Source organism: Aythya marila (genome assembly GCF_965140915.1).
Source record: "Aythya marila genome assembly, chromosome: 1".
Taxonomy (NCBI): Eukaryota; Metazoa; Chordata; class Aves; order Anseriformes; family Anatidae; genus Aythya; species Aythya marila.
The window spans coordinates 54,218,991-54,232,056 of record NC_139042.1 but is presented as its reverse complement, the minus strand read 5'-3'; the positions used below and the strand labels follow the sequence as shown (position 1 = coordinate 54,232,056).

At 44.0% G+C, this 13,066-nt stretch overlaps 1 protein-coding gene across 1 annotated transcript in view; it reads right to left on the bottom strand.

Annotated features, from left to right (window-relative positions):
• The window catches only part of HS6ST3 (heparan sulfate 6-O-sulfotransferase 3), a 296,801-nt gene extending 284,310 nt beyond the window's left edge, over positions 1-12,491 (bottom strand). Inside the window, exon 1 of the mRNA XM_082778161.1 lies at positions 11,737-12,491. Within this exon, the coding sequence (XP_082634287.1) occupies positions 11,737-12,278 (542 nt within the window). The 5' untranslated portion in view covers positions 12,279-12,491. The remainder of the gene's footprint in view (positions 1-11,736) is intronic.
• Between the last annotated feature and the right edge of the window lie 575 nt (positions 12,492-13,066).

Genomic DNA, 13,066 nt, shown 5'->3' with positions numbered 1-13,066 from the left:
TCTTCCAAGCAGGGGTTTGGGCTAAATGACTGCCAGAGGTCCCCCCCTACCTATATGGTTCTGTAATAAATAGAAATGCCTAGTAGCAGAGAACAACAAGATAATACACAAAGCTATTTTCAGCTGAACCTTGTTAAGTCAACAACAAGAAAGATAAGGCTTTAGCTTGATAGAGGCTTTTCTGCCATGAAAACAGGGTTTCAGCCGTTCAGAAATTAACTCACGTTTGAAGCTTCTTGGGAGCTAATCATCCGATTCCCATCACTAAATTTGGAGGTCAAGTTAAAGGATGAAAATATTATATGACAACTATGCTACATGGGAATCACAGTGTAGGAGCTGAGGATGCCTAATTTAACTTCTGGGTCTCTTACAAAAACTCTTCTGAAACCTACGAGGAGGGGAAAAAAAAAGACCTATGTAGGACTGGACCTCAAACCAGCTAATATTTAGAATTTCTCATCATCTCTACATCTCTCTCTTCCAGGAAGAATAGAACAGGAGAGCTTTAAGCTCTAAACCAAGTTTTATTTGAATGAACTTTCAAATTGTATAATTGCGATCCTTCTTTCACCTTGCAAGGCTGTAGCTTTTTCTGCTCCCTGCCCTCCTCTGCTGCCTTCCAGGCTCTCACTTCAGGCTCACAGCTGATTCCTACGCTCCTTCTTACTTCACCTCTTAGTGTGAGGAGTTCCTCAACCACACACAATCAGTTGCTGTTCCACCCACCCCCAAATTCTCAGCCTTAGCCTGTGTGCAAAGACATGGAAGTGAAGTCAAGAATTGCAAATAGCTGCTTTTGAGTGTGAAAATACACCAAGTGAGATATAAACTTATTTGCTACATAAACAAAAGCCAGTTCAAGAAAAAAAAAGTTATATGCTACTTGATTAAAGAGAAAAGTACTTTTTCCTGTGTTACTAAGTCTAAAATTTCATTTTACCTATGTTGAAACTTGCCCAAGTCCTACAAATCAAAGTTTAAAGAGTCAGAAAGCTCTTTCCATTAATAATATTAGACCTTGACTGAGAATTTGGGAAAAAATAATTTTTGCAAAACTTGGCCAGAGGCACCACATAATCCCAGGATTAAGATAAGCATAACATTAAAAATTAAGCTCTTTGTGTATCCTATCTTTTAACGCATGCATTCTAAATTTACAATTTATTGATTACTGTCAACATAAAAACATCCATCATCCTGGAAATATATTGTATACATCTCCCTGTACTTCTTTTTCTGACAGTTCTTGAGATGTTCTTCAAAACGATGCAATTTGAACTAAGTAGCCTAAGTCCTGTCTGTCCAGGATGCGAGCTCTACCACAAGCTACTTTTGCAACTACCTGCAACAAAGAAGCCAGGGGCTTTTTCCTCCATAACAAAGGAATATTACTGCAACTTCAGTAAAAGCAAGCATTTTGTGTTCCTGAATACTCATTCCAGTGTTGGGTCAAGTTTGAATAACGCAAGACATTTATACAGTCAACACGTGATATTTTGAGATTACCAATCCTCCCATTTAAGGTGGGTTTTATGACACATCAGAAAGTACCCAACAAACTTCCCTAATGATTGAACTGCTAACTCCTGAAGGCTCTTGTGTCAGTCTAGATTGCTCTGCACTAGCTTGGCTTTTGAGTGATCAGCTGATGGAGGAACAGCTCTGTCCTACTAATTTCTTAAATTATTTAGAACTTAAGATATTTTGTTACTGCTATCCTTCTTTAAATTGGTAATTATTTCCAACACAAGTATATTATATATAATATATACCACATACCCAGATTGAATTGTTCTTAGTTATCCATTTTTCATGTTAGAGGTTTCCAGAGAGAAAATTTCCTTGATATTTTGGGTGAAGTTTTTTTGTGAAGTATGCCTCCTTTTTACACTCAGTTTCGAGTTTACTTGTTTGCTGGAAGTAACTGGTCTCTGGAAAGTCAGCACCCCCAATTACTTGGGCATCCTGAAGAGTACCAGACAGCACCTGCAGCCACATGGCCAGTCTTCACAGAAGTGTCAAGATATTTCAGACCTGGGTAGCCTAGCGTCAAGTTGATTATGAATAATTGTTTGTTTCAACAATCCTTCATTATTTTGACTCTGGAACATGATGTTGCATCTGGTCATTGTTTTTTTTTCCATCGCAGCGTATTCATAATATGACATTCAGAATTTCCCATTACTAAATAAACACACTTGGCATCTCCTCAGTTTGTGGAAACTCAAAGCTGTACTTCAGCCTGCATTAACACACTTTGACAACTGATATATCAAAGTATTAACACAACACTTCTGACATGTCTGAAGCCCACTTCACAGCAACCTACTTCTAGCAGATCTCTACTTCATGAAGAGGAGAAGGGGTTCCAGACATTCTGATTAAGTCAATAATTACAACCCAATTCCCTCCTCCCTTTTTAATGAGTAAGCTGTGGGCCATAACCCAGATCTTCAGAGTAATGTACTACTTGAGCTTACTCCTGTATCTCCTACCAGTTAATTTGCAGCGCTTGATTTTTAAAAACGTTAGATTTCCAGATGCTGCAGAAGTCCTAGAAGCAGCTGTACTCCTACTGCATTTTAAAAGCTTATTGGCATCTCTAAAGTGAGGTGCTTCATCATTTGTCCAAGCATAAGATGGGCAAAAAAGCCCTTAGTATGTTTGGTTTGTTTTAAAGACAGATTTTATTCTAAGAAGTGGAATGAAGATTGTTTACTTACTAACACCTTTGTTACTTACATTTCCCAGATAAAAACTCATTTATCTAACAAACACAATCACTTGTTTGCACAAATAGAGAATAATCCCTTGCTTTCCATTCTAATCTTGCACATTCTATTGAAATGTGTGTGACCCTATGTTTTGCAAAAGTTCAAACAACTCTCAGCATAGATGCAGATATTGAAAGAGCATGAGAGCTACTTCACAGAACACTATTATAACTACTGATTAGAAAAAATGTTAAAACCCAGATACAAAATGTTCCCCAAAACTATACACAGAGCAACTTCAAGCTCTCTCTTGAGTTTGTGGCATTAAAGTATTACTCCATATTAAGTTCTACCACATGAAGGTTGCTTACTATTGGCTCCCTCCACCCTCCAAGCTTTCTCTCTCAGCCCAAGCAAGACAAAGGAGACCAGTAATTGAGGATTTACAGGTATCTCAGCACTCATTTACTGAAAGCCATCATAAACCAAAAAGAAAACAAAAAAAAATTACTAGTTTGTCCCTTCACCCTTCAAACAAATTGCTCTTGGAGACCACCAGTAAGCAAAGAACAAGCAGTTTCTAACTGCTGTTAGAATAACTCATCTAAAAGCAGTTTAGAGTTGTTGAGATTCCCCCAGCTTAACGCCTGCGCAAGAATGTCTGAGCAAGAGATGCTGAATGCTGCCATCCCTGCCTTGATACACGGTCATCCCACACATGAAAGAATCTGCTTTGATGCAGTGTGTCATGGTTCTTACATGGTTTCGTTCTTGAACAAGAGCTAAATATTGACAAAAAATTAGAAATTCTGCTTTACAGCAGAACAACCACAGTCCTCAGAGCTTGAGGATAGAAGACTGTATCATTGCAAGAACCCATTCTATGTTTTTTTTAGTCAATACATACTGAAATCTCAAGCACTGATCATGAGAAGAAACCACAGGAGTTTCAAGAGTTGTAGATGTTGCCATTCTAAAATATGCTTGGAAAGTAGATCCATGCCACCTTGAACAACACCCTAAGATAGTTTTGCCACTAGTTTCTTCCCCCCCTCCATATCAGTAATCATGCCAATGCTGAATCACTTTATCATACCAACAGGCCAAATTAGACCTTTAGGTCACAAAACGTGCCTCCTACACTGTGTCTGAAAACCTGTTTAGCAATTACAGAACCATGACAGAACTTCCAGTTGCCTTCTAAGGTAACTCAGGACATTAAGACAATCAATTTAGTTTAGTACTTAATGAAGAAAATCCAATTTTGGGGTGAGCTCTCTTTCCAGAGAGCAGGCAGCAGTTTGAGTGCAATACTAGATGCACAGAAGAACATCGGTTCCCTTGCTTTCAAGCAGGTCTCATGCTGCACAGAGAGCAAACCCTTTATGTTAGGAGCTCAGTTCGCTGCCATTGCTGCACCATGCTCCAAAAGAAAATGTTTTACTGACTTAGAGGGGAAATTATAAAAGCTGCCTGCACGCTTGAGGGGAGAAGACATTCGGTTCAAATGGCTCTCCACCCTTTTCAATGAGCTGCTTTGTGATTAACAGCACTGAGTTGGCAGAGATGCCCCTTGCCCCCACAGGGATCTCAGTCCACAGATTTAACTTCTGGCACTACTCAGAAACTTCTCCCATTCCACCTCAGACCAACACGTACACCTAAAACTATGTAAGAATTGGGTTTTAATCAATATCCTATTCAAGAGGATTGGAAATTAAATTAGGCAGCTAGATAATACAAATTAAAAAGCATCTTATTAACACGGGAGTTGAAACAGCTGCTGCCTTGTAACACCGGGCAGCCCTAGGGGACGGTACTGACACTTCCACTTCTCTCCCCCAGACTCTCTTTGACTGGCTCCTGCACAAAGAAGAGGGTAGCTCCTTCATTTCAAAAAGCATATTAGCCTATTTGTCAGAATAAGATATCCAGGAGACAACAAAACCCACCCAATATGTTAGAAGGCAGATTAGAAAAAAAGAGGCAGCGAGGTCTCCATAAAAGGAGCAAAAATTTCACTTGGGTAAACCACAGTAAAGTCTCTTCCAGACACTAGAAGAAGTACTGCTCAAGTGGTCGTGTTCATAACACATTCTGAAAATTTCAAGGCAAGGAGGTGCAAGTTCCACAGGTATCTGTAAGTTACAGCAATGGGTGAATGACAACAATCAATTCCTAACCAAATTAGTGCTGACAATTGTTTCATCAACACTAGCAATGAGCAGAAAATGTGAGCTCTAGTCATTTTTGTAGCCCCCACGCAAGGCAGCCTGCTGAGGCTTATTGCTACAGCTCCAACAGCCTCAAGACAAGGCTTTGGGTCAAAAGTTTTCCAGAGCCACAACAACCACAACGCTGGAAAGCTCCATCCCCATCAATCATTTGGCTGCCACTCCTGAGGTTGGGTTGGAAGGCAGACATCTCAGAGGATATGAGCACAGTGCAGAAAGCTGGGGAGGGTTGCCAGTTATTCAAACAATAAAAAGTCACAAGCACAATTAACAGTAATGCAAAGAAAGTGGGCTCAACCACAACATGCTTTTAAGCACAAGAAGGAATTAGAAACAAAACCAGACTCACAAAGAGAATATGAAAGGTCTTTATGCTCAAGTTGGAATAAGAGCTAGAAGGGACGAAGTGAAATAAATATGCAGTAAAGGATAATATTCTAGGAGTATATTCTACATTCAGGTCGAACAAATAAGAAGATGAACATTTTGAACACTTCTGTTATGTGAGATGGAGGAGTTCAGTGTCTTATTAGCATCAGATCCCCTTAAAAACAAACAAACAAACAAACAAACAGGTGAAAGGCTGTCATTCCAACAGAAAGAAGAAAATTGTGAAATACAACAGTTAGCAAGTACATAAATTACACATCTAGAAAGAAACTGAGCTTGGGGGAAATATAAAAAATCCCCACCCAAGAGTGCTAATCAAGGAGTTGGAACCAGTCACAGAACCAAGGCTGCCACAGGAAGCTTAGGAAGGTCGTGTGAAGGATCAAGGGGCTGAAAAAGGCAAACCGCCTCTTTTAAAAGGGTGCAGGAAACAAACGCTCAGCTTAACTGCAGTGGCCACGATTTCTAAAACAAAGGGCTTAAAACACATAGAAGAAAAGAACACCAGACAGCATTGTAGTCTCAGTCAAGCTGGATCAAGTCAAATTTCCTTCTAAAAATATAGTAATTTACTTCGAAGAGGAAGAGTAAGAAGGAAATGACTTTTAAAAAAAATAGCATTACTAGACAACACTTCCAATTACTTCCAACCATTGCCTAGCATAATAATAATAATAATAATAATAATAATAATAATAATAATAATAATAGTGTGGCAGGGGCACAACTGAGATCTGCTTTCCAGGGAGTTCTACCAAACAAAAGATTATTACAATGGGATTTAATTCTATTCAATGTTTGCATCAACAACATGGGTGCTGAATACAGAAGACATTTATTAAATATGTCAATGATATAAAGCTAGGAAGGACAAAATTAAAATTCAAATCAATTTTGCAAATTAGAAACTGGCAGAAGAGGAACAAAATCAAGTGGGGATGAGCACAAAGCTCTATACTTAAACAGAAAGAATGAGTCACATAAAAAAGACAATGGGAAATACAAGCAGTAGTCTCTGAGAAAATAAATAGCATCTACATCCCAAGCTGGACAGCCAATGTCATGCAACTGCAAAATGAGCAAGTGGCACTGAAATGTACAACCAACAGCACAACTTCCAGAATAAATGAAGTAATCTTTTCTGCTTGACTGTGTACTACGTAGATGGATGAAATATTCTACCACCACTGAAGCATCACATTTCAAGAAAATAACTGACATAAACCCCAAAAAAAGAAGAAAAACAATCAAAATGACCTAGAAGAAATATAGAATGAGCTGGATTTGGTTATTTTTTTTCAATAAGGGAATGTTGAAAGAGGACTTCCTGAGAACTGAAGTACCTAGTAGGCAAATAAAAAGCAAGGGATCAATTTGTTTTCCATGTCCCTCACAAAAATAAAAAAAAAAAAAAAAGAAAAAAAAAGAAATCACAATGAGCACTGGAGGGAAGACGACCACTTTCCAACTGTAAGTATATCGAAACCCTAGAAGGGATTACCAAGGGTTCTTCTGGAGTGACCAACAATGGAGGCAATTAAAACAAAACAAAATTCACCATGATCACAAGAAGTTTCTCTCTCCTTGTTGTTCCTTAAACCTGGCTCTAACATTCGTTTCAGAAGATACCAAGATGCGAGAGAGAATTTGCAGGTTTTTTCAGTTTAAACACTTGAAGCTCTTTGTTCTCTTCTCCTGCTTACCTTCAGCATAGTCTTAATTTTCAATTAGCACTCTTCTTACGTGTTTGCGATGATCACAGTTACCATGGCTGCAAAGAAAGGAGTCCATCTTATGCTCTCTTATTGCTAGAGCTTTAAAAAAAAACCTCAATAGGACTGCATCAGATGAGAAGGGAACCTGCTAATTTCTATTTAACTCTCCCAATTCTGTGACTCATGGGTTTACTGCTGATTTGTACTTCCATAGACTAAGAGAGCATACGGCAAGTTAAACAGACATGAAGAACTGGGAAGTACAATAGAAGCCAATTAATGAAAATCAATAGAAGACTACACTGCACTGATAATAAAGCTCATGTGGTTTACAGAATTAGACTAATTTCACTGTTTCATATAAAATAAATTAGACAACAGTTTCAATGAAGCGTTCTCTCAAGTGTGCAGTTTAAAAGATTACCTTCCTAATTTAATCAAACTAGTAATAATAACAATGGATAACTATTAATGATATTACAGACACCAGCGAGGGAGAAAGTGTGCCTTGATAAGAACTTCTGAAGGTCCCCTTTCAATCCCTCATACGCAAGGCAGAGGCCACGCAAGCCATGTGCCACACACCAGGTATTACCTGGTACCTTGAGAGGCAGACATCAGCTAGGACCACGTGTCTGCAACATGAGATGTGCAATACTTCCCATCAAGTTCTCAACATCTAGCCCAAACCAGCCCCTCCAGCCTTCCTTTGTAGCCACCGAAAGGAAGAGCTGCCCCTCCAGAGGGAAATTCATCAGGTCTCAGCCACGTCTTAGCCCCCGCAAAGGGCTGGCTGTGGTACTCTGCTCCTCCCCGCTGTCTACAGAGGCAGCCTAATGGCACTTGCTCAGACTTGAGACCAGCTCTTCCATGGCATCCCAATTTAGACATTAACATCATTTCTCCTTCCTTTTTGTCCTCTGTAAACGTTGGTTGAAGCTCTATAGCCTCTGAAGGAAAGACAAGTTCTCAAGGTAGAACTAAACACAACAACTTGACAGTGAGGTCAGAGCAAATACCTAAAGAGATAGAAAGCCATTCCTTGCAAAAAAGATGGTGCACCAATCCGTTACTTTCTCCTATAAAAGCCATTTTTGGAAGGCACAGAAAATAACCCAAATTGCATGCACAGGGTACAGCAATAAGTCTCCTGTGAAATGTAAAGGGGTGGGGGGAGGCATGCTACTGATGTAAGCACTTCCATGTGAACCTAACAGCATCCTCATGAGAGAAGTCACAATGGTCTAATTACATTATTTGCAACACTGAGCTGAAAACTACATTAATATGAGCTTAATTTAAGACCATATTAACTGCATACTCTTCTCCATATCCTCACTGTCCAGAAAGCAACTGTTGTAAGAGGGAAAGCTTCACATTAATGTTGGAAACTAACAGCGCTATTCTGTAAACATTTAGGTATTATTTCAACAGAACATCTCACATCCTGCAAATTAAAACAGGTGTAAATGACTGAAGAAATTAAAAGTTTTGTAGTGCCCTTTTTTTTTTTTTCTTCAATAACACCATTGAAAAGAATAGCTTTGATTCCTAACATTACAAAGAGTTTGATAAAGATTATTGAACTTCACAACAGCATCCAATACACAGAGAAACAACTTTTCACACTGAAGTACCTAGGCGGGACCCAGGACACATCACATCATAAGTCCCATAGGGGTAAAGGTCCCGTGACCTCAAAATTATAGTTGGTGCTTGGGCCTGAGGAGTTCAATTTGCTGGGCCACGGTGGCAGCTTCTGCCCTGAGTTCCTTCTTGGGATACAAGGTTTCAAAACTTAAACACCAGAAAATGAAAAAAGCCAAGCTCAGGTCTCTGTCATACCTCAATGGGATCTTCCAGATGTAAGACATCTGTAAGCACACTGCTCACGAAGGACAAAAAGTCCAGAGTGAAGTAGGGCTTCATGTACTTCCTCAAACCCTTAGGACCATACCCTCCCTTATTTTTTCCATGGACTCTTCTACAAACATGTGTTAAAAGTTAGGACTTTATCTAACGTACAACAAAATAGCAAATAAAGTGTAAGATTAAACAAGGCTCTCACTTATTTGATCTTCACTTATGCTACACAATCACCAGCACTCCAAAAAGCAAGATTTTAAAATGCAGAGATTTACACCCTGAATTGCTTATCCTTTCTTTGTGGTTAAGGGCCAGTTACATATATTGAGATCTGAAAGAACAGATTATATTAATACCTTGCTATGAAGAAATAGAATCATCCTCACCGCATATTCAAATATATTACACAAGAGCTCAAACCCCTGGGTACCAAATTCACCATTTGGTTTGTCCCGTTGCCCTCCTCCCAGGCACAGAGAAAATCCAGTGTCGTACCTAACCAATTTAGCCTAATTTCCTGGCTCCACTGCTGGAAGGCTGAAGAGAAAAGCTAAGCTAATCAGGGAAGTCTAATGCCTAAAATACATTCAGAAGCTCCAAAGGATGACTAAAAAAAAAAATATCAGTATGCTCTACTTTAGGCTCATACGCTAGTTTCTTGCTTATTTTAGGCACACGGTCACCTCATGCTCAATTTTCAGTTCATACGTTAAAAAAGACCTAGACGTATGCCTCTAATAGTACAGTCCTCCAGCAAAGTATTTTAGGCTTGATTCCAACTTCAGCAAAGACATTCACAGCCGAGCCACTCCATACTTCAGGGTTATCTGATAGTTCATTTTAAAACTCCTTGAAATAAATGAAGTCGGGCTACACGACTATAAAGAGAAAGCAATGATAAAAAGAAAAAGATGTCTGCCCAGAGCAGCATATAATACAACAAGGAGCAAGCATTGGAATGATATGACCAATAAGTATTCGAAGCACTTCCTCCACTTATGTGAAGATGAATCCAGAAAGCCCAAGTAAGATGCCATACTAACCAAAGCATTCCCTAACTAAACCAAAAAATATTAAGAAAACACTTTGGCTGTAACTGTTGAAGTGTCACTACTTGTCTTTTTCTCCAATCAAAATAATTACTAACAAATGACTGAATAATCATCATGACCTGCTCTGTAAATCAACTCAGAAGTTTTCAATTAATATAATCATGTTTTCTACCAAAAAGTATAAAAATTACTACTTCACTTTTACTGCCCATTTGCGATCTTTGCCTTTGAATTTAACACTTGGTTATTCACTTACTACTACTCTACACGACAAAGGAAAGGAAAAGAAGATGCCAGGGACAGGTAAGGTATTCTCAGACATTTCTGTATTACTCTCCCTCCTCCCCTCCCTGGTTTCCACTACAATTGTATTGAATATTCCTTGACACTGTACTGTTGCCACCAAGCTGTTTTGCCCTTGAAGACATTCACAGTATTTCTCTTCCACTAGCAAGTGAAACTACTGATTCTATTTATCCCCAGCTGAACATCTTTCATAAAACTGTACGAGATGCCTTCACAGCACGCTGCAAGTGCAGCCCAAGTCCCCAACACCCAACATTACATCATCGTGGCTGGAACCACGCCAAACGTGCCGAGCTACGTGGTACGGGAGGACCCGTTACCGCCTCTGATGCTCACATCAAGTCATCTGCGAGCTGTTCAGCAACAGCAACCAGCTTTCTTGGTGATGAACAGGACCAGGGAAAATGAGTCTGTGGGCATCATGGGCTGTGTGTGTTTTTACAAGACCCAAAACAATGCGCGAGCGGTCCTGATAAAAATGTACAGGCTGCAGACTCATAAAATTGCGATGGGTAGTAAAATGAAAGAACATTGTGTTATCTGGAAAGCTATATAACTTGAAAAAGAGGAAAGGCTTTTTTTTTTCCCCTCAAGTACTTTACATAAATTGAAGCTGCAATCATTATAGTGTTAAAGTTTACGAGAGAATTGATCTGCTACCTTGTTACTGCCCATGTTCAGGGGCTGTCATACAAATAAAGACAGGACCTAACCCTAGCCTGGAAACGCGATTTAATGGTAAATGAGTCGGAACAAAGCCCGAAACTTAGCGAATCGCCTACAGCTATCCTGTGTGCGGAGAGGCTGCCCTTGGACAACTTTCCCGTTTCAAAACAGAAAAGATTTTTTTCCAAGACCCGACAAAAGCCCAACGGGAGCTAACACGAAGAGGAGCAGCGCTTGCAGGAGCCTGCAGCCCGTGCCACCGGGGGTGTTTATCCACACGGGGATTTTTTCCCCACAAAAACCTCGAGCTCCCCAGGCAGCAGGCGACGGGCACGCAACCACCCCACCTGAAACGGGGGCGAAAAAGAGGGTTTGAGGGCTGCCGGATATCGATGACAAGGCTGCGGGGGCACTCTGTATAGGTACACGGGAGCGTTTCAGTGCTGATTGTGGTTTTACCTTAGAAAATAAAGTTTCGAAAGGCGCGTAGCTGAGAGAAACTCGCGCAGGAGCGGGCAGGGCTCGGTCCCTGGCACAAGCTGGGGAACAAAACGCGCACACACACACACACACCCTCCTCACACACACACATGAGCGGGACCCTGGCTTATTGATTAATTAATTTATTATTTATTAGCCGCTCCGCTCTCCCCGACGGCCGCTTCCCGCCGAAACGCCGTGAGGGGACAGCGAGGGGGGGGGGGGTCCGTGAGGGGAGGGACCCCTCCCTCCCCCCCCCCCCCACCCGCTAACGGCCGTGCGCGCGCCGCTGAAGGGCCCCGCGGCTGACCTGAGGGTGCGGTTGCCGGCGCAGCCGCGGCGCTCCATGGCGGCGGGCACGCAGCTGGTGAGCTCGGTCCAGTCGGCGTGCAGCCCGCAGCTCCAGCCGGTGGAGAAGCGGGAGAAGAGCCAGGTGTCCTTGTCGCCGCCCGGGCGGTGGCAGGCGCACTTCTTCTGGCCGGCGCGGCAGTAGCAGGGCTGCTCCAGGCGGATGTTGCGCACCAGGTGCCGCCCGAAGGTGGTGCCGCCCGTCTTCTGGATGTGCAGGAAGACGATCACGTCGCGGCCCCGCATGTCGAAGCGCACCCGGCGGCACAGCTCCCCCCGCGCGAACGGGAACTTGGGCACCAGCCGCGGCAGCGCCGCCGCCGCCGCCGCCTCCTCCGCCTCCTCCTCGTCCGCCGCGTCCCCTCCGCGCCGGGCGGCGGAGGCCGGCGGGCGGCGGGGGCAGGCGGCGCCGGGGCAGGCGGGCGACACGTACTGGTAGACGATGAGCAGGAAGAGCAGCGCCAGCAGCGGCGGCAGCAGCCACCTGTTGAAGCGCTCGTCCATGGCGGCGCGCGGGGCACGGCGCAGCGCAGCGCAGCGCAGCGCGGGCTCAGGCGCTGCCGGCCGCTGCCAGGGCGGGCGTCCCGCCCGGCTCCCCTCGCGCGGGCGGCATGCTGCTCGCCGCCCCGGGCTCGGCTCAGCCCGGCGCGGCCATGCCCGGCTCCGCTCCGCTCCGCGCTCCCCGGCCGCCGGCGGCAGCGGGCACCCGGCTCTCGCCGCCCGCAGCCCCGCGCTGCCGAGCGGCGCCGGCAACTCTCCAGCCCAAACGCGCCGCTCTGCCCCCCGCGGGGCGGGGCGCCGCGCAGCCGCCCACCAATCCGGGCGCGCGGCCGGCCCGCCAGCCAATGGGCGGGCGCGGCACGCCGGCTCCGCCGCCAATGGGAGCCGAGGGGGAGGAAAGGAGGGGGGGAGAGGGAGCCGCTCCTCGCTCCCCTCCAGGTACCGGGCGGAGACCAATAGCGCGAGGGGGGGCGGCGGAGCCAGCCAATGAGAAGGCGGGGGCGGGGCGGAAGGCAGCCAATGAGGGGGGAGAGGGGGCTCCGCCAGGTGAGCGGGAGCGCCCGGGCCGTGAGGCGAGGCTCGGGCCGGACCCCCCAACGGCTCCTAACGGCTCCTAACGGCCCCCAACGGCCCCGCGGGCTGATTGCCCATCTAAACTATTTAATCGCAGAATGTCGCAATTTACTCCATTTATTCATTAGGTACCTGGCAGCGCTACCGCAACTTTCTACAGTGTCTTTCAACCAGCTCTGGAAGACCTCTAACAGAGCGGTGCGTCCCCGTGGCACTAT